This window comes from Sus scrofa, chromosome 1 (genome assembly GCF_000003025.6).
Source record: "Sus scrofa isolate TJ Tabasco breed Duroc chromosome 1, Sscrofa11.1, whole genome shotgun sequence".
NCBI classification, from domain to species: Eukaryota; Metazoa; Chordata; class Mammalia; order Artiodactyla; family Suidae; genus Sus; species Sus scrofa.
Window position 1 is genome coordinate 138,640,508 of NC_010443.5, and position 21,073 is coordinate 138,661,580.

Consider the following 21,073-nt stretch of genomic DNA (forward strand, 5'->3'; position numbering starts at 1 on the left):
TAAAATATCTCAAAGGGTAGGCTGAAAACTCTTGTCTCTAAACAGGTACATGTCAAGATCTGTCTAAAAAGTAAACTCAGTTTTAGAGCAGCCAAGGGCAGACTTTTCGTTCATTAAAAATGGGCTGCATACTTCCTTATTTAAAATAATTCCAACTGTTTGGCAATAAAAAGGAACTTTAAAAATATTTTCCACACTGAAGAGCGTCTTGGATTTAGCCTTTCTGACTTTCCTAGAACACGTCTGATGGAGGACCAGGCAAGCTTGCTCTTTATTCAGCTCTTTTATTTTTATTTTTTTTGATTTTATAGCCAAACAATCACAATCATTAATGCATACTCAATGCAAAGCCTTCAAGGATGATATTACCAAAGATAAGATATTTCCAGGATCAGTCTTCAAAGTTAAAACTTAAGGCTTAATTGACCTCTTTCCAAAATGTTTTATGGCAGGAGATTTGTAATTCTGACTCACACACTAAAAGCTGTAGCTCCCAACATCCGCTGCCTCTGGCAATCAACATAGACTGACAAGGGGTTGAAGGAAGCCTTTGAAACCACCTTTCCAGCCCGACCACACCCCAGTTCCAACTTGCCCAAAGGAAATTAAGGCAGCTACCCTATGTTTCCACCTACCTACCTGCCTACCTGTTTCTTATCCATCCATCCATCCATCTATATTTACATGAGAATTTTTCCTAGGAAATGATATCAAACAGTACTGTGCTATATACTACCAAGAACATGTACATTGGAGCTCCCATTGTGGCTCATCAGAAACGAATCTGACTAGTATCCATGAGGATGTGGATTTGATCCCTGGCCTCACTCAGTGGGTTAGGGATCTGGCATTGCCATGAGCTGTGGTGTAGGTCGCAGACACAGCTCGAATCCTGCTGTGGCTGTGGTGTAGGCTGGCAGCCGTAGCTCTGATTTGACCCCTAGCCTAGAAGCTTCCATATGCCTCAGGTGTAGTCCTAAAAAGCAAAAGCAAAAACGAAAACAAAACAAAACAAAAACAAAAACACTAAAACGTGTACATTATAAAAACACGTTACCCATGTTTTTCAGGCCATGTTGAGATTGCAGATGGAATTTAAGATGTGAGTGAGAATACAGCTTAGAGATGCCCTGGGGACCGGTGAGGACTGGGCTGTGTGGGGATGTGTCATGAGCGCCATGGAGGGAGAGGTACCATGGGGGAGGGCCTGTGGACAAGGCCCCAAGGCCCTGGTGGTGGATTAGGCCCTGGTGGTGGGTTCAGCCCTGGTGAGAGCCCAGGCATCCACCTGCGACCACTCGATGCCACTCACCTGTGACCACTCGGATGCCTCCCAGATGGACAGACAGTCCTGGCCTTCGCAGCTCTGCACTGGCGATGGCCGTGGGACCGGGCAGTAGAGGGGCCGAGTGGCGACGTGTGTGCCGTTCTGCAGCTGGTACACGCAGGTCACTTCCCGATGCTGGATGCCCTTCTCACAGGTGGCTGAGCAGGGGCTCCATGGGCCTGCCACCCACCTGCCAAGAAAGAGAAACAACAGTGAGAGAACAAAGGGCCATGGAATCATGGGTCTGCTGCAGGAGGGAGGGAGACAAACTCAGCTTTGCAACTGATAGAATTCCAGAATATCCGAGCAAAATGTCAGAATGGTCTGAGTTGAGTGATTCAATAGCCTACTCAGCACAGATATCTCCCTGCACCCCCTGCCCCTGCCTCCACCCCATCCCAATGGCAGACTGAGTTACTGTCCCTTCATATCCCTCCTGTTGTCTTGTGATGCACGCTGCTCAATGGGGTGTGAGTGGTCATGACGCTGGTCACATTTGGCAGAAGCTGAGTGTGAGAATGTGGCTTGTCTCTCACTCTTTCTGTTTCATGCACTCTGCCATGAGAACAGTGGCAGGCAACACTCTGACAGCTGAGCTCTGTAGCAATGACCCTGGTGTATGCTAGAGATAAGGGGGTTATTTGGACCATGAACGAAAGCTGACTGGTGCAGCCCTCACTGAGGATACCCCAGTCCCAGCTTGAACACACCAGGACTCCCTCCTTTCCAAGGGGTGGAGGGCCCTCCTGAGTGGGGACTGTCACTCTTAAGTGACATATGGGCCCTGGGAAGACTAAGCAGTGGAGGCCATGAGTTTAAAATCAATCAATTAAAACACTGCCTACCTGCCTAATATTTCATGGATTCCAGTTCTGTTAGGTCTTGGATGGCCTTAGGGTGTTGGAAAGAAGCTTGACAGTTTGGGAACTGTGATTTTTCAGGACACAAATGGGGCTTTGAAGGCCCTTTAAGAGACTCTCTCTCCAGCTCTGGTCCCTGGACGAGCCTCAGTTAACTCAGCCTGAGTTACTCCCACTCCCAAGAGCTCACCACATGACAACGCAGTGCTGACTGGATGGCTGGCCAGCTCTGATAACCACTCCATTCCTACCTGAGTCAAAATAGTCCTAAATCCAGAGTTCCCATTGTGGCTTAGTGGGTTAAGAACCAGACTAGTATCCATGAGGATGAGGGTTTGTTCCCTGGCCTTGCTCAGTGGGTTAAGGATCTGGTGTTGCCACTCGGATATGGGGTGGCTGTGGCTGTGGCATAGGCTGGTGGCTGCAGCTCCAATTCAACACCTAGCCTGGGAACTTCCATATGCCACAGGTTCTTTCCTAAAAAGAAAAACACACACACACACTCCTAAATCCAGCCTGAAACCAGATATGATGAGGCCATCCCACTGTTTAGGAATATCTGAGGTGTTTTCCTGCTGGCAGGTCCTTGGAGGGGGGCTGGGTGGTGCTGGTTCCAGCCTCCCTGTGCACTCAGCCATCCCCACCCCGTGCGCTCACTGAGGGCATCCCTCGTGTCAGGCACAGTTCTTGGTTCTGATGATGGGCCAATGAACAAGACAGACTCTGCCCCTGAGACTCACTCTTCTAATGGGGGGCAGACAGTATACTGGTGAACAATATAGAGCAGAATAGAACATACCGAAATGTATGCACAGATAACATATTATATATCCTGTGTGCATAGAGAATACGCATGGTAGTGGGTGCCCTAGGGAAAAGTAAAGTGGCTCAGGGCAGACAAGAGAGGAGGTGAGGACTGATCGCTAGTTGATCCGAGGTGGCAGGATAGCCTGACATTTGGGCAGCACATGGAGGGACGTGAGGCCTGAGTCCTGTGTTCTCTGGGAGAAGACGCTCAGGACAAGGGCACGGCAGGGGCCAAGGCGCTGCTGGAGGAGTATGCTGGCAGGGCCAAAGGCAAGCAAGCATGGGAGGCAGCAGGGCAAGGTTAGGCAGGGCCTGGCTCGCTATGTGGCTCTTGCTTGAATAAGATGCGGCCCTGGAGGATCTGGAGAGAGGAGGACCTGCCTTCCAGGGCACTTGGTTCTACACAGCTACCTGCCTATAAGGGTTAGGGGTGCTGTAGGGAGAGCAGGGCTACCACGATGGTCCAGGTGGGAGGAAAGGGGGGCTTGCAGCAGCTGAGAGTGGTGGAGGGTGTCAGACTAAATGTTGAGAAGATGGAGCTACCCGGCCCCTGCCTCCATCCCCACATGGTTCCTCCTCGTCCCTCAGGGCAAGCTCAGGCCGCCTTGTCTAGAACGCATTTCCAGTCCCCTTGGCAGAGCTCACCACTCTGTCCTTCATGGCCCAGGGACTAACTCCAGTGAGCTTCCTCTTATGAGATCCCTTGCTTTTTCTTCACGGAAGGAGATACACACAGTGCTGGCCTTAGGGTATGAGGACAAGTAACACACTGCCTGCAAATTGCTGATGGAGAGCCTGGTGCACCTAAGCCACATATAACATAACTTCTTGTCATTATTCTGTATTTTCTGGTAGGATATAGAGACTTCCAGATAGTAGGACACTGCTCCTTGTCAGTACCTGACAATTGCCTAACCACTGCGGAGAGAACTGAACCAATTTCTATCCCTTTCTCCCTGTCCTGGTCTTTGGAGGACAGTGAATACCCTCTTGACTATGTGAAGATAGCTCCTTTGTTTCCCTTTTAAGTTTTCTCTTCTCTTGACCGAAATAATTTGCAGATTCTCAATGCCCTGTAATTCTCTAATCAGTTACTCCTATTCTTAAAATGGATTGACTTGTCCAGGGCAGAATGGCCTGGATGTGTTCTGAAAGTAGCAAGAGAGAATGTGATGGTTTTTCTCTTTAAGTGGGGACTTGTTTTCATTAATGCTGCCCAACTGCACAACAAAATTTTCTTTTTTTAAAAGTAACCACATTGTACCTCTTTTAGTGCCTACTCTGATTTTCTCCCTTGTAAACTGACTCTCAGGCAGATCTCCTTTGTTCTGACCTTCTGTAATTGCTTCTGTGAATAGAAATGTAGGTTTTAGGTTGAGATCTATTTGATGTTACTGTGCTGACCCCAACTGTGAAAAGAGCTTAGAGTCCTGCTCCTATCTTTTGTGTTTGCTATGCTTCCCAGAGCTGATACCAGGAAGTGGGACATCTATGTCATACTCATGGGACTGTCACTGCCCTGGGTGTGTGGGCCAAGGGCCAGAGGTGCCAGCATCTCCGTTCTGGGCCACACAACCAGAGAAAGTGCTCTAGGGAATGTGGGTGCTGACTCTGTTCACACCAAGGTCACATTCAGGCCACCTGGGGGGACAGAAACTGCTGACAGAAGCCTGCTTTGGCAATAACTCCAGCCCCACCCCACTCTCGGAAAAATCAGGTCCATAGGGGTCAGATCTGGGAGGGACTGCCAGCCCTCCCCAGTCTTCACTCCTTTGCCTCTGGTGTGCTATAATTTGAAAAAGGATGACAGAATGGAAAAGAACCCAGGTATCCTTCCCCCTCTTTCTGGAAGAAACCTCAGACCATCCCACCTGAAACGTGTGATGAGCCGCTTACAGGAGGGCTCTGTGGCCCGAGTGCACACACTGAAGGCTATCAGAGCTACTTTTCAGCTGGAACTTTTTGCTTCTGAACTTCAAGAATACCTTGGTGAGGTATAGAGAGAAAAAGTGGCCTTCCAGAAACTCTGCTTTTGGTGGCTGAAAGAAATCACTCTCCTGAAGGACCATAGCTGCAGAAGATGCATCTAGGGCAGTGGGATGATGTTATGCACTTGAACATTAGACTAAAGCCACACTGATCCCAGGTCTAGTAGTTTGGGAAGGGACTGCAGTTCTGTACAATTAATATTACCATTACAATACAAGTCTGAATTTTTTTCACTTGTGTCCTCTAAAAACTTTAGCAGAGACACTTATCAGCCAAGTTTGAGTTAGCAATTCTTCAAAGTAATAAAACCAATTCTTGATGCAGCCACCATTAACACTTCCCTAATCCAGGCCCTTCCCACTCCTCCAGGGTCAGGACGGCCTCTCCTAACCGGCACAGACACAGCTCCTTCACACATACTTCAAGTCCAATCATTCTAACCAGGTACAGCCGATGATCCCTAGTGTGGTTTTGCTTTCTGCAGTTTCAGTTACTCATAGTCAATATGGTCCAAAAACATTAAATGGAAAATTCCAGAAGCAAACAATTCATAGAACAAATGCATACTGTTCTGAACAGTGGGATGAAATCTCGTACCATCCCAACTGGTCCACACTAGGACATGAACAATCCCTCTGTCCAGCATATACATGCTGTATAGGTTACCTGCCCAATACTACAGGAAACACACGGTATATAGAAGTATCTGTAGTGTTCTGTACTCTCCTGGGTTTCAAGCATCCACTGGGGGTCTTGGAATGCATGAGCCACAGATGAGGAACTACTGTATTTTGGGCAGCTCTGTCACTAACTGAGATGCTGTATTCTTTTTGTTTGTTAATTTCTGCTGTAGCAAATTACCATAAATGTAACGGCTCAAAATAATACAGATTCATTATCTTACATTTCTGGAAGTTGAAGTCTGACATGGATCTCACTAGGCTACAATCAAGGTGCTGGCAGGGCTGGTTCCTTCAGGAGACTCCAGGACGACTCTGTGTCCTTGCCTCTTCCAGCTTCTAGATGTTGCCCTGACTCCCTAGCATCCTTCCATCTTCAAAGCCAGCAAAGTTAGGCTGAGATCTCACATGGCATCAGGCCAGCCTTCTCTTTTGCCTCCCTCTTCTGCTTTCAAGGACCCTTGCGATTACACTGGACCCACAGATAATCCATCATAATCTCTCCATTTGTAAGTCAGTTGGTTAGTGACTTGTATTAGTTTGTTAGAGCTGCTGCTAAAAGAACCATAAGCTGGATGGCTTAAAACAACCGAAACCGGGAATACCCGCTATGGCACAGCAAATTAAGTACCCAACGTTGTCTCTGTGAGGATGTGGGTTCGATCCCTGGTCTTGCTCAGTGGGTTAAGGACCTGGTGTTGTTGTGGCTGTGGTGTGGGTTGGCAGCTTTGATTTGATCCCTGGCCCGGGATCTTCCATATGCCACAAGTGTGGTCATAAAAAGAAAAAAAACAACAACACAGACATTTGTCGGCTTATAGTTCTGGAGATGGTAAGGAAAAAAATCAGTGTTGACAGGGGGAGTTCCATCTGAGGGCTCTGAGGAATCTGTTCCACAGCTCTCTCCTGGGTTCTGGTGACATCTTTTTGGGGGGACCCCCAACAACCTATTTTCATCTGCAACCTTAACTTCCCTTGGACATGTAACCTAACATTTTCATGAGTTCCAGGGATTAGGGTGTAGACACCTTTGGGGTCATTCTTTTGCCTACTACAGATCCATCAGATTAACAGTTTTGAGAAATTTTATCTTATGTTCACAATTCAGTTTCTATTCAAATCTTGATTTGCCTGAGATTTAAACTAGCTTAAGATCTTAAGAAAGCTGCTAAAATGTGCCAGTGTCACTAAGAAACAATAGCATCTTCGGGATCACATTCTTCCTACACAGTTATTTTATGTTGAATATAAAGTGAATCTCAAATATGAATTTGACCAAAAAGAGTATACTGGTGGGTCATTTATTTTCAACAACTCCAAACTGTAAAAACAACAGCAACCACCGCCACCAAAAAAATGGCATGAGCTGTTGTATTCAACAGGACAAGTATTCAAACTAATAAGTTGTCTGTCCATGGGGTTTACTGTCAACTTTATCCATCTCCAAAATCCATCAGTAGGAAGGATCTGGCATTGGTTGGGCACCTAATCTGTGCCAGGAATGTTCTTTGCATTAACTAAATTAATCAAAGTAAGAACTAGATGCCTGTATGTGATGATCTGAGCATCTGTTTATAGAGACAGGCAAATTCCAAGCATAGCATCCAATAGGCTACATGTAAAATAGCACAGCATTAAAAAAAAAATGGGAAAGAGCTTGGAAGCTCCAGAAAGTGGAGGGTAGGTTAAAATGAGAACAGCTATTGGGATGGCTACTTTGTCCAACCTCATCTCTGTCCCCCAGACACTAAGGTATCAACTTCACACTTAGTCCTGAACCAAGATCTGAGACACTCAGCTCAGTGTCCCCCCTTTCACAAAGCTCAGTCAACTGTGTGATCCTTGTGGGAAACAGAGAAGCAGACAATTTTTTTCACTATGTGATAAGTGCTGTGGAGGAAATGGAGCTTGAATTGTGCCCTGAAGGTCAAAGTGAAGTTGGCCAACCAAAGAAACAGGGCCTGGTACTCTGACAGAGAGAGCCTGCCCATGAAATGTCAAGGACATTTAGTGCACCTTGAAAAAGAATCTGACCCGAAGACTGATCCTGTTCATTGTAGCCCAGGGAGATTCAGGCAGTCTGATCTGGAAAGTGAATAGACCAAATCTCTCACTTCTCATTTGTCCTCTGCCTAGAGAAAGGTGAAAGGACAGGTCCACAATTTCTCCTGTGGGTCAGCCCTAGGTCACCAATGTGGGCACGGCAACCCTCTCATTTGAGCCCAGTCCTTTCCCATCACCATCTTTTATACCCACCAGAATTCCCAGAGGAAAGAGACTCAAAGTCCCCTGGTTTTGCTTCATGGATGGAGAAAACAACTTGGAGACCTGGTAAGCTTGGTCCAAGGCCCAACAACTATTAATTGGGTAGGTCCTCTGTGCCCCAATCCAGGGGCTTCTTTTTTGAATTTATACAATCATGCTCTGGCTAAGGAAAACCTGACCAATCTCATCAGAGTGCTCTGAGAGTTCTGAAAGGTGCCCACTTACTGGAGTCAGACATTCTCAGTCTCAGAAGCTCACATTCAGGACACTAAGGGTAGACGGGCCTGGACTTGAATCTTTAGTGATTCACCAGCTGTGTGACCTTGGACAAGTCAGTACTCAAGCCTCAGTACCCTCCTCTGTAAAATGGTGGTTCTAGTTCCAATCTCACAGGCTTTTTGGGGATTAGTGGATGTGAATTCTGCCACATGGTCATCCCATGCCTGGCACTCTATTGGCCTGATAAATATCAGCTATTATAATTGCTATAAATATTATCCTCAATCTAGGCATCTGTTTTATTCAGAGGCAATGTTGTTTCTCAAAGCCCTCTGGGATTCAAAGACAAGCTGGAGTGGAAGGACTTGAGCTCACCTCCTCTCATGAAGACACCAAAATTAAAACTAACTGCTTAACAGCCATTGACAAAAAGACTGGAACCTATCAAAAAAGATGTTCTACATCCAAAGACAAAGAAGAAGCCACCACAAGAGAGTAGGAAGTGTGCTTTTGTGATATAAGCAAATCCCATACCTTCCAGGAGGGTGACACACATATTGTAAAATAATAATATTGCAAAGGCTCTCCCACAGGATTGAGAGTTCTAAGCCCCACATCAGGCTCCCCAGCCTGGGGGTCTGGTATTGGGAGAAGGAACCCCCAGATCACTTGGCTTTGAAAGCTATTAGAGTTTGAGTGCAAGAGCTCCACAGGACTGGGGGAAACACACTCCATTCTTTCACTCCATGAAACACACAAGGTTTCATGTGCACTGGGACCCAGGGCAAAGCAGTGACTCCATAGGAGGATGGACCAGACCTACCTGCAAGTCTTAGAGGGTCTCCTGGAGAGGTGGGGGTCAGTTGTAGCTTGCTATGGTGGCAAGGATACTGGTGGCAGAGGCCCCAGAGGATATTCATTGGTGTGAGTTCTCCTGGAGGTTGCCATTTTGGAAAGGAGATCTGGCCCCACACAACAGCCTGCAGGCTCCAGTGCTGGGATACCTTGGGCTGAACAATGAACAGGATGGGAACCCCACTCATGAGCAGATGAGCTGCCTCTAAAACATGCCTCTTCACATGGCCCTGCCTATCAGAGGGACAAGACCCAGCTATACCCATCAGTGGGCAGGCATCAGTCCTTCCCACCAGGAAGCCTGCCACAAGCTCCTAGACCAAACTCATCCACCAGGGGGCAGACAAAAGAAGCAAGAGGAACTACAATTCTGCAGCCTGAGGAATGGAGATCACGAACACAGAAAGTTAGATAAAATGAGATGATAGAGAATATGCTCCAGGTGAAAGAACAAGACAAAACCACTGAAGAACAACTAAGAGGAGTGGAGATAGGCAATCTACCTAAAAAATAATTCAGAGTAGTGAAAGTAATGATCCAAATCTTGGGAAAAGAATGAAGACACAAAGAGAGAAGCTATAAGAAATGTTTAACAAAGAGCTAGACAATTTAGAGAACAAGCAAACAGAGATGAAATATAATACATGGAAAGAAAAATACACTAGAAGGAATCAATAGCATAATAAGTGAGGAAGAAGAATGAATAAGTGAGCTGGAAGACGGATTGGTGGAAATCACTGACACAGAACAGAATAAGGAAAAAAGAATGAAAAGAAATGAGGACAGTTTAAAAGACCTCTGGAACAATGTTAAATGTAACAACACTCACATCAGAGGGGTCCTGGAAAGCAAAGAAAGAGAGAAAAGGCCTGAGAAGATATTTGAATAAATAATAGCTGAAGATTTCCCTAACATGGGAAAGGAAATAGTCACCCAAATCTAGGACAAGCAGAGAATACCATACAGGATCAACCCAAGGAGGAACACACTGAGACACAGAGTAATCAAATTGACAAAATTAAAGATGAAGAAAATGTTAAAAGCAAAGAGGAAAGGGTGTTCCTGTTGTGGCTTAGTGGGTTAAAACCTGACATAGTGTCCATGAGGATGCAGGTTTGATCCCTGGCCTCACTCAGTGGGTTAAGGATCAATGTTGCTGCAAGCTGCAGTGCAGGCTGCAGATGTGGCTCAGATCTAGTGTTGCTGTGGCTGTGGTGTAGGCCTGCAGCTGCAGCTCTGATTCAGCCTCTAGCCCAGGAACATCCATTTGCTAAAGGTGTGACCATAACAAAAAAAAAAAAAGACAACCCACCGAATGGGAGAAAATCTTTGCAACAAAGTGACTGACAAGGGATTAATCTCCAAAATACATAAACATCTCATGCAGCTCAATATAAAAAAAAATTAAAAAATGATCTAAATAGACATTTCTCCAAAGAAGACAGACGGCCAAAAAAGCACATGAAAAAATACTCAGTATCACTAATTATTAGAGAAATGCAAATCAAAACTACAATGAAGTATCACTTCACATGGGTCAGAATACATATTATCAAAAAGTCTACAAACAATAAATACTGGAAAGGGTGCAGAGAAAAGGGAACCCTCCTACATTGTTGGTGGGAATGTAAATTGGTTCAACCACTATAGAAAACAGTATGGAGGTTCCTTTCTAAACTAGATCTACCTTGTGATCCAGCAATCCCACTCCTGAGCATCTATTTCAGAGAAAACTATAATTTGAAAATACATGCATCCCTATGTTCACTGTAGCACTATTTACAATAGCCAAGACATGGAAGCAACCTAAATGTCTACTGACAGATGAATAGGTAAAGAAGATGTGATATGTGATACACACACACACACACACACACACACAAAATGGAATACTACTTAGCCATAAAAAGAACAAAATAATGTCATTTGTAGCAACATGATTGGACCTAGAGATTATCATACTGAGTGAAGTAAGCCAGACACAAAAAGACAAATACAAACATGATATTACTTACATGTGAATCCAAAATATGACACAAATGAACTTACTGGAGTTCCTGTCGTGGTGCAGCAGAAACGAATCTGACTAGGAACTATGAGGTTATGGGTTCCATCCCTGGCCTTGCTCCGTGGGTTAAGGATCTGGCGTTGCTGTGAGCTGTGGTGTAAGTCACAGATGCGACTCGGATCTGGCATTGCTGTGGTTGTGGCATAGGCTGGCAGCTGTAGCTCCGATTAGATCCCTAGCCTGGGAACCTCCATGTGCCATGGATGAGGCCCTAAAAAAAAAAAAGACAAATGAACTTATTCACAAAACAGAAACAGATCCACAGACTTTGAAAACAAACTTAGGGTTTCCAAAGGGGAAAGGTGTGTGTGTGTGTCGGGGGGGGTTATAAAAAAGAGTCTGGGATTACCATGTACCTACTACTATATATAAAGATAGCTTGAAAACAAGGACCTGCTGCATAGCTCAGGGAATGCCACTCAATATTCTGTTAACCTATATGGGAAAATCATCTAAATAAGAATGGATTGTGTATATGTTTAACTGAATCACTTTGCTCTAACCTGAAATTAAGATAATATTGTAAAGTAACTACTATACTTAAATTTAAAAAAAAGAAAGAAAGAAAAGAAAAATAAAGCCCTCTGGGAATAGGCAGTCTATGTAGACATTCAGAAGGAAAACAAATTCATCTCAATTTTTTTCTCATTTTCCATACATTTGCATGATTTGGATAAGGGGAGGATGAAACCCCTTTGAGTACAGTGTGCAATAACTTGGTGTGAGTTATTTCCTTCCTCTTAGTATCTGGGCTCTCATCCACAGAGCAGGGGCCCAAGTAGTCCACACAGCCATGGGGACTTGATGTGGAGCTTATGGCAGGTAAAGGCTCCCTGGGGTTGGGGGATGCCCAAAGGAGGCCCCAACAGATGGGAGTATCTTCCCTCTCCCCAGTGCAGGGCTCTGTCTACCCGGCAGAAGGTCCAGCCAAGGGAATGCTAGCACAAGCTCTGCCTTCCTGGGGAGGACAAGGCCCTCCCCAGGGAACCCAGGCTGCAGGGCCATGTGTTCTGCAGGCCTGGACTGGGGAGACGAGGCAGAGGCTGGCTGGCCAGGAGCTGGACCAGGCCTTTTCCTCCAAACGCATGGACACGTGGCAGAGTCTTGTGTCCCGCAAAGTTGCTCTCATGGCTCAGGGCAGACTGGAGCCAGCAACTCTGTTATGAGAACAATCAAAACACGCCTTTAACATGTGCCATTTATAATCTTCGAAGACAAGCGGCTGCTTTTATGGAGCAGATGCCCGTGGAAGGAGCGGGGGGCGTGGTGGGGGAGCTCAAGGGGCAGGGGGAGGCACAGCCGGGACTTCACAAGCTGGGTTGTGATGCTCTCCCAGGAGACAAGGGGATGCTTTACAGTGGCACACGAAATTCCAACTCAGCATTTCTTCATTTAAAACTCGAGAATTATGAGTTCTCATATACATTTCCCTGAAAAGTCATATTATTCACGTATTTGTTTTTTTATAGGAGGAAATGGGAGCCTGGAGCACACGATGGGGAGTGAATACATCGTCTGTGTGTGTGCATTTCTGCTTGAGGATGTTAGTCTGGCCCTGAAAATCAGGGTGGGTGTTGGGGTCAGGATCTGGGAAAGAAGGAAGGAAGAAAGGGAGGGAGGGAGGGAAAGAATGGAAGGAGGGAGGCAGGAAGTGAGGGGAGACTTCAACAATTTGCCAAAATACGGTTTAAGGGAAAATGGGTTAAGAATGGTTTCTCTAGATACTGCACCAGTTCACCCTTCTGAGTGCTTCCTATGTGCCAGGTGATGTTCTCAACACTTAACATGATTCAATTTATTTGATCCCTGTAACAACCCGATGGAGAGCCATTCTACAGGTGAGGAAATCGAGGCACAGGGAGGTGAAGTGGCTTACCCAAGGCCATACATCAGTAAATGGAAGAACCATTTTAACAGCTCTACTGAGATGTGCTTCATACACCATACAATTCATCCATGCAAAGAGTATGATTCAAAATACTAAGTTGTGAAACCACAACCACAATCAATTTCAGACTATTTTTGTTACCTTGAAAAGAACCTTCACAATATAGCCCCCTTCCTCTCCCAGTACAGCCCCCTCTCATCCCTGCCAGCCCTAGGAAATCACTAATCTCACTTTTTGTCTCTAAGATGTGACTCTTCTGGACAGTCCGCATAAACGGAGTCATATAACATGTGGTTCTTTGTGCCTGGCTTCTTTCACAGAGCATAATCTTTCCAAGGTTCATCCATGTTGTAGTATGGCTCAGTACTTCATTCCTTTTCATTATTATTATTATTATTACGTTTATCTATTTGCTGATTTTTGTCTTTTTGTCTTTTCTAGGGCTGCACTTGTCGCATATGGAGGTTTCCAGGCTAGGGGTCTAATCAGAGCTGTAGCCACCGGCCTACACCACAGCCACAGCAATACCAGATCCAAGCTGGGTCTGCAACCTACACCACAGCTCATAGCAATGCCAGATCCTTAACCCACTGAGCAAGGCCAGGGATTGGACCCGCAACCTCATGGTTCCAGTCGGATTCATTAACCACTGAATCACGACAGGAACTCCTATCATCATCATCATCATCATCATCATCATCATCATCAACATCATCATCATCATCATCATCATCATCATCATCATCATTGGCTGGGATGCGGAAGTTCCCAGGCCAGGGGTCAAACTCAAGCCACAGCAGTGACAACACTGAATCCTCAATTGTTAGGTGATTGGGGAACTCCATTTCTTTTTATTATCAAAAAATATTCCATTGTATGGACACATCATATTTATTTATCCGTTCATCAGTTGATAGACATTTGGGTTATTTCCACATCTTGGCTATTATGAATAATGTTACAATGAACATCTGCATATAGTTTTTGTGTGGATCTATGTTCTCATTTCTTTTGGGTATATACCAAGGAGTGGAACTGCTGGATCATATGCTAACTCTATATTCAACAATTTGAGGAATGTCAGACTGTTTCCAAAGCAGCTGCACCATTTTGCATTTCAACAGTAGTATATAAAGTTCTAAATTCTCCACACCCTCATACATTTTTTATATTATCTATCATTTTGATTATAGCCATCCCAGTGGGTGTGAAATGGTATCCCATTGTAGCTTCATTTTACTGTGGCAAAATACATACAAAATTATTTATCATTTTAACCACTTTTAACTGTATGGTTCAGTGGCATTAAGTACATTCACACTGTTATACAATCTTCACCATTATCTCCCACAATTTTCACCTTCCCAAACTGAATTCTACAATCAATTCCTATTCCCCTCTCCCTGCAGCCCCTGGCAACCATCATCCTACTCTCTGTCTATGACTTTGACTGCTCCAGGTACCTCATATAAGTGGAATCATAAAATATTTGTTCTTTTGTGTCTGGCTTATTTCACCCAGCATAATGTTTTTCCAAGCTCATCTGTGTTGTAGCATGTGTTAGAATTTCCTTCCTTTTTAAAGCTAATATTCCACTGTATATATATAACACATTTCATTTATCCATATTCATCCAGAGAGACAGCTGTGTTACCTCCACCTTTGGACTTCTGGAAATAATGTTGCTATGAAGATGGTTGTACAAATCTCTGTTTGAAACTTTGCTGTCAATTCTTTGGGGTATATATCCAGAAGTGAAATTGCTGGATCATATGGTAATTCTGCATTTGATTTTTTGAGGAACCGCCATACTGTTTCTCACAGGGCTGTACAATTTGACATTCCAATCAACAAAGTAGAAGGGTTCCAATTTCACCACATCCTCAACATTTGCTCTTTTTTCATAATAACTATCCTAATGGAGGTGAAGTGGTTACCCCATTATTATTTGATTGGCATTTTCCTAATTAGTGACACTGAGCAGTTTTTCATGTGATTACTGGCTATGTGCATATCTTCTTGAGAAATGAGTGAACATGCTATTTGCCTACTCCTAATTGGGTGCTTTTTGTTATTTAGTTGCATGAGTTCTTTATATATTCTTGTATATGGCTCCTTTATCCAATATATGATTTGCAAATATTTTCTCCCATTCTTTGGGTTTTCTTTTCACTTTGCGACAGTGTCCTCAGATGCACAAATTTAAAAAATTTTAATGAAGTCCAATTTATCTGTTTTTCCTTTTGTTGCCTGTGTTTTTTTGTGAAATCATTACCAAATTCAGTATCATGAAGGTTCCCCCCCCGCCATGTGTCTTCTAAGAGTTTTAGTTTTAACTTTTACATTTAGGTCTTTGATCCATTTTGAACTAATTTTTGTATAAGGTGGAAGGTAAGGCTCTAACTTCATTCTTTTGTATTTCGATAGCTAGTTTTCCCAACATCATTTGTTGAGTTTCATTGTGGTTTTGAGATGCGGCTCCCTGATGGCTGGTGATGTTGATGAATGGTCATCTTATGTGCTTAATGACCATCTTCATTTGAGAAATGTGATATTCAGGTGATTTGCCCATTTTTAAACTGGATTATTTCTGTTTTTACTGCATTCTAAGAATTCTTAACATAGTCTAGATACAATTACCTTATCAGATATATGATTTATGAATATTTTTTTTCTCTTCTTTGGATTATCTTTTCATTTTCATGATGACTATGAGGCACAAATTTTAAATTTTGACAATGTATAGTTTTTTTCTTTTGTGGCTTGTGCTTTTACTTTCACATCTAAGGAATAATTTATTTAATCTATTCAGGAAGATTTATGCTTATAAAAGAATTTTATAGCTTTAGTGCTTAAACTTAGGTCTTTAATCCATTTTGAGTTAATTTTTGTCTATGGCATTAGCTAGGGATCCTATTTTTTTTTTTTTTTTTTTTTTGCATATGGACAACCAGAGTCTTAGCATCATTAACAAAAAGACTACTCTTTTTCCACTGAAATTTTTGGGGACCTTGTTGAAAATTAACTGACAGTAAGTGTGATAATTTATTTCTGAACACTCAGTTATATTAGATTGTTCTATATTTCTCCTTATGACATTACTACATTGTCTTGATTACCATAGCTTTATAGTAATTTTCTGAAACTGAGAAACATAAGTCCTCTGACTTATTTTTATTTTTAAAAAATTGTTCATATTTTCAAAAATTGTTTTGACAATTCAGGACCCTTTGCAATTCCACACAAATTTTAGGATCAGCTACGACCATTTGTACAATAAAGACATCTGGAATTTTGATAGGGATTATGTTTGTAAATCAATTTGTAGAGTATTGCCATCTTAATAATACTAAGTCTTTCAATCCATGAACAGGGGATGCACTCAGATATTCACTTGCTTCTTTCAATAATGTTTTGTCATTTTCAGTGTATACGTCTCCTACTTCTTTTGTTAATTTATTCCTAAGCACTTTATTGGTTTTTAATTTTTTTTAATTGTAGTTGATTTACAATGTCGTACCAATTTCTGCTGTACAGCAAAGTGATCAAGTCATACATATGTATACATTTTTTTCTCATACTGTCTTCAAGAGACTAGATATAGTTCCCTGTGCTGTACAGTAGGAATCCATTGCTTATCCGTTCTAAATGTAATAGTTTGCATCTACTAACCCCAAACTCCCAGTCCATTCCACTCTCTCCCTTGCCAACAGTTCCCTATGTCTGTGAGTCTGCTTCTGTTGCATTTTATTGTTTTTGATGCTACTATAAATGGACCTGTTTTCTTAATTTTCTTTGCAAGGGTACAGAAATATAATTGATTCTTGTATATCAATCTTACATCCTGTAGCCTTGCTCAATTCATGTTAAAAATAACAAGCCCAAAATTGAGTCATTTGCCCCCCATGACAGCAAATCAAGACTTAATTGCATTTTCAATCCCTCCCAGGAATGTGGCCTTTAGAGCAGTCAGTCTGGGTTTCCTAACAACACTAGTGAGATAATCTGCATGATAAAGCCCTTCCCTTCCCCCAAAAGAAGATGGCTTAGACTGAACCAATCTTTTCTTTTGTTAATACCTTCTTGCACCACCCTCCTTCTGCCTATAATAATCATCTATTTTGCACACACCCCCTTGGAGTCCTCTCTAGCTGCTGATGAGATGCTGCCTGATTTATGAATTGTTGAATAAAGCCAATTGGATATTTAAATTTACTCAGCTGAATTTTGTTTTTCAGCACAGATATTAGTTCTAATAGCTTTTCACTGGATTCTTTAGGGCTTTTAATATGAAACTATCATGTCATCTACAAATAAATATAGTTTTATTTCTTTTCTAATCTAGATGACTTTTACTTCATTGTCTTGCTTAATTGCCCTGGTTAGAACCACCAGTACATTACTGAATATAAATGGTGAAAACAGACATTTTTGTCTTGTACCTTTCTTAGGGGAAAAGTATTCAGTCTTTCACCATTAAGTATGATGGTAGCTGTGGGTCTTTTTCAGATAGATGCCCTTCATGAGGTTGAGGAAATTCTCTTCTACCCCTACTTTGTTGAGTGTTTTGATCATGAAAGAGTATAGAATTTTGTCTGGTTCTCTCTGAGTATGTGTGTGTGTGTGTGAGCACACATGCACATGCATGTTGTTGAGATGACAGTGTGCTTTTGCCTTTTTATTCTACTGACCTGGTATATTACATTAATGGATTTTTAGATGATAAATGGACCTTTCATCCCCAGCATAAGTTTCCACTTGCTCATGATGTATAACTCTTTTAACATTGCTGGATTCAATTTACTAATATTTTGTTGAGGATTTCTGTGTCTATATTCATAAAGAAATACTGGTATGTAGTTTTCTTTTATTATGACATCTTTGTCTGGTTTTCTTATTGGATAAAAATGGCCTCACAGAATGAGTTGAAAAGTGCCTCCTCTTCTACTTTTTGGAAGAGATTGTGAAAAACTGATATTCTTCCTTAGATGTTTGGTAGAATGCACCAGTAGAGCCATTTGATCCTGTGCTTTTTTTTTTTTTTTTTGAAAGTTTTTGATTACTAATTCAATCTCTTTATTTGTTATAGGTCTGTTCAGATTATTTATTTTTTCCTTGAGTCAGTTACAGTAGTCTATATTTCTAGGAATTTTATTTGTTTCATGTAATTAATACAACTTTTTTGTTGTACCAGAATTATTTATGTTTTTTCAAAATAGTAACACCAAATCTCCAGATAATAATGGGAAGAAGTGAAGGCCACTCAAGGGGTGACATAGGCTAAGGTCATTATGTTGTTTAGGAAGAGGCTAGTCATTCTAAGTACTTTGGACTTTTACTGAGACCCTTATAGTTAAGGTAGATGGGTCATATTTAAGAGTAACCATCAAAAGAACAGAAAATAATTCACAGCTTCCAAAAATAGAAGAGAAAATAAGAAATGTTAATTGTTACTTTGGAATATATTGTAATTTCTAATATCATTTCCTCTTTAACCCATGAGTTATATGTAAGTATATTTTTAGTTTCCATAAATACAGAGAAAGATGAGTTACTACCTTTTTAATGCTTATTTCTAATGAGATTTTCTTTTTTTTTCTTTTTTTTTTTGCCTTTTCTAGGGCCGCTCCTGTGGCATATGGAGGTTCCCAGGCTAGGGGTCTAATTGGAGCCATAGCTGCCGGCTTACACCAGAGCCACAGCAACGTGGGATCTGAGCCACATCTGCGATCTACACCACAGCTCACGGCAACGCCGGATCCTTAACCCACTGAGCAAGGCCAGGGATAGAACCCGCAACCTCATGGTTCCTGGTCGGATTTGTTAACCACTGAGCCATGACGGGAACTCCTCTAATGTAATTTTCTTGTGGTCAGAAAGTATGGTGTGTTTTGTTATCTTGGTTACCATAAATACTGCCTTAATCAGTGGGAAAGGAGTGAACTAGCCATTACATAATGCAGAGGCAATAGGTTATCATACAGGAGAAATTAATTCATTGTCTTAACTCACACTATATAGAAAGAGACATTCTGGGTGGGTTAAAGTCTTATATATAAGAAAAGCCAAACCTTAAAGTTCTGGAAGAACACACAGGAAAATATATTTATGGTGTCAAGGTCAGGAAAGAATTGTCAAACGAGACAAAAGAAGCACAATGCGTCAATTAAATTTAACTAATTTAACTCAATTAAAGATAAAAGCTTCTACTCAAAGACACTATGGGTGAAAAGAGATGCCTCAGATGAGGGAATATATTTATAATCCAAGATGTACAAAGAAGTCTCATAAATCAATGAGCAAAAAATAAGTAGCCCAATAGGATAATAGGCAAAGAACAGGAGGATAAATCATAGAAGAAATATAAATATCCTCCTAACATATGAAAACACTCAACCTCACTGCAACACAGGGGAATTAAAAATATCAAACAACGAGGCACTATTTCCTGCCCACCAGATGGCAACACTGAAAAGTTTGACTAAACCAACTTTGCTCATAACAGGAGCAATAGAAACCTTACAGTGCTTGGGGGCATGGAAACGCTAGCACAGCCTTTGGGGGAAAGCTCAAGGTGTGCAGACTCTGTGACTGTGCAATTACACTGCTAGGGACACAAGGTCTTGCACATGTGCAAACACCCCAAATGTCCATCAATGGCAAATGACTACCTACATACATAAGATGAAATCACAGAGAGCAAAGAAAATGGAGAGAACAGAGCAGTGGCAACGTGGCTCGATCCCAAAGGCAAGATGAATATACATATGCTAAGAGCCTGCTTAAATTAAAAACATCTCCAAAAAAAAAAAAAAAAAAAAAAAAAAAGGAGTTCCCGTCGTGGTGCAGTGGTTAACGAATCCGACTAGGAACCATGAGGTTGCGGGTTCGGTCCCTGCCCTTGCTCAGTGGGTTAACGATCCGGCGTTGCCGTGAGCTGTGGTGTAGGTTGCAGACGCGGCTCGGATCTTGCGTTGCTGTGGCTCTGGCGTAGGCCGGTGGCTACAGCTCCGATTCAACCCCTAGCCTGGGAACCTCCATATGCCGCGGGAGCGGCCCAAGAAATAGCAACAACAACAAAAAAAAGACAAAAGACCAAAAAAAAAAATAAATAAATAAAAAAAAAAATAAAATAAAAACATCTCAATGGTGGATATAAACACATAGGTTTATATATCTGAAAATTAGGGGGTAGGACCATACACACTAATGCAGGAGGGGAGAACAGCAGCACTGGGAGGGGTCAAGGAGGATGTTTAATGTATCTGTAATATATCTGTCCTCAAATGATGTGAAGTAAACATGACAATCATGAAAATGTCTTAAAATTGGGAGGGGCAGACAGGTGTTTATTAGTGAATCTCAGTACGTCTCTGTATAGATGAACATTTTTATAAGAAAAATGCTTATATAAACCAGAGCCAGGTTAATATGTACTAACTGACCTTGACTGCTGGGAGGGGTGGTGACTGTGGTCAACTGAGGGTGAAGGCGGGGCCTGTCCCAGGGGGTCACTGTTGCCATGTGGGTCAAGTATTGCCCAGCTTTCCTTTTTAAAAATAAAGTTGAAAATTCAGAGTCTTATTGCAATCTCCTGATTTTAAAACGTTGGAAGTGAACTCTAAAACCTTAAGACGCCTGTGTGGGCCAAGCTGTGTCTGCTATGGAATTCAGTTCCATGGCCTCTGGTCTAGGACTTCCCATTTTAACTTTCCAAGGAGGCAGCGGTGGCAGTTGTGAACCTAAACCCAGGTGGCTGGATGTGTGTTTTTCTCTAGCTCTGACCTGAAGAATCACGCCACATCATTTGCTTGCCACATGGGTCCTACATCAACACTCTGTTCCCACGTTCCTGTTACACACACGTGCTAATCTGTCTTTTGCGTGGCTTAGTAGGTTAGTCTGAAGAAGATTAGTGAAAAAAGACTCCCCCAGATTCATGATGTGATGTGGTTTTCCCAAGATAGCAGTCTGAGTGGTACCAGTTCGAAACTAACACCAAAGTCCCTGGACCAAGTGTGCTGCAGAAACACCCAGAGGCCTGATTAACACCAGCAGGAGTCCCTGCCCAGCGGCCCCAGCTGTCCAGCCCCACGGAGTGATTCAACGTGAAAA

At 42.6% G+C, this 21,073-nt stretch overlaps 1 protein-coding gene across 4 annotated transcripts in view; it reads right to left on the minus strand.

Annotated features, from left to right (window-relative positions):
- The window catches only part of ADAMTS17 (ADAM metallopeptidase with thrombospondin type 1 motif 17), a 395,981-nt gene that overhangs the window by 20,807 nt on the left and 354,101 nt on the right, over positions 1-21,073 (minus strand). For all 4 annotated transcript variants that reach the window (XM_013993230.2, XM_021098449.1, XM_005659785.3 and 1 more), the window contains one exon: positions 1,313-1,517. In XM_013993230.2, coding sequence (XP_013848684.2) covers positions 1,313-1,517 — 205 coding nt within the window. The remainder of the gene's footprint in view (positions 1-1,312; positions 1,518-21,073) is intronic.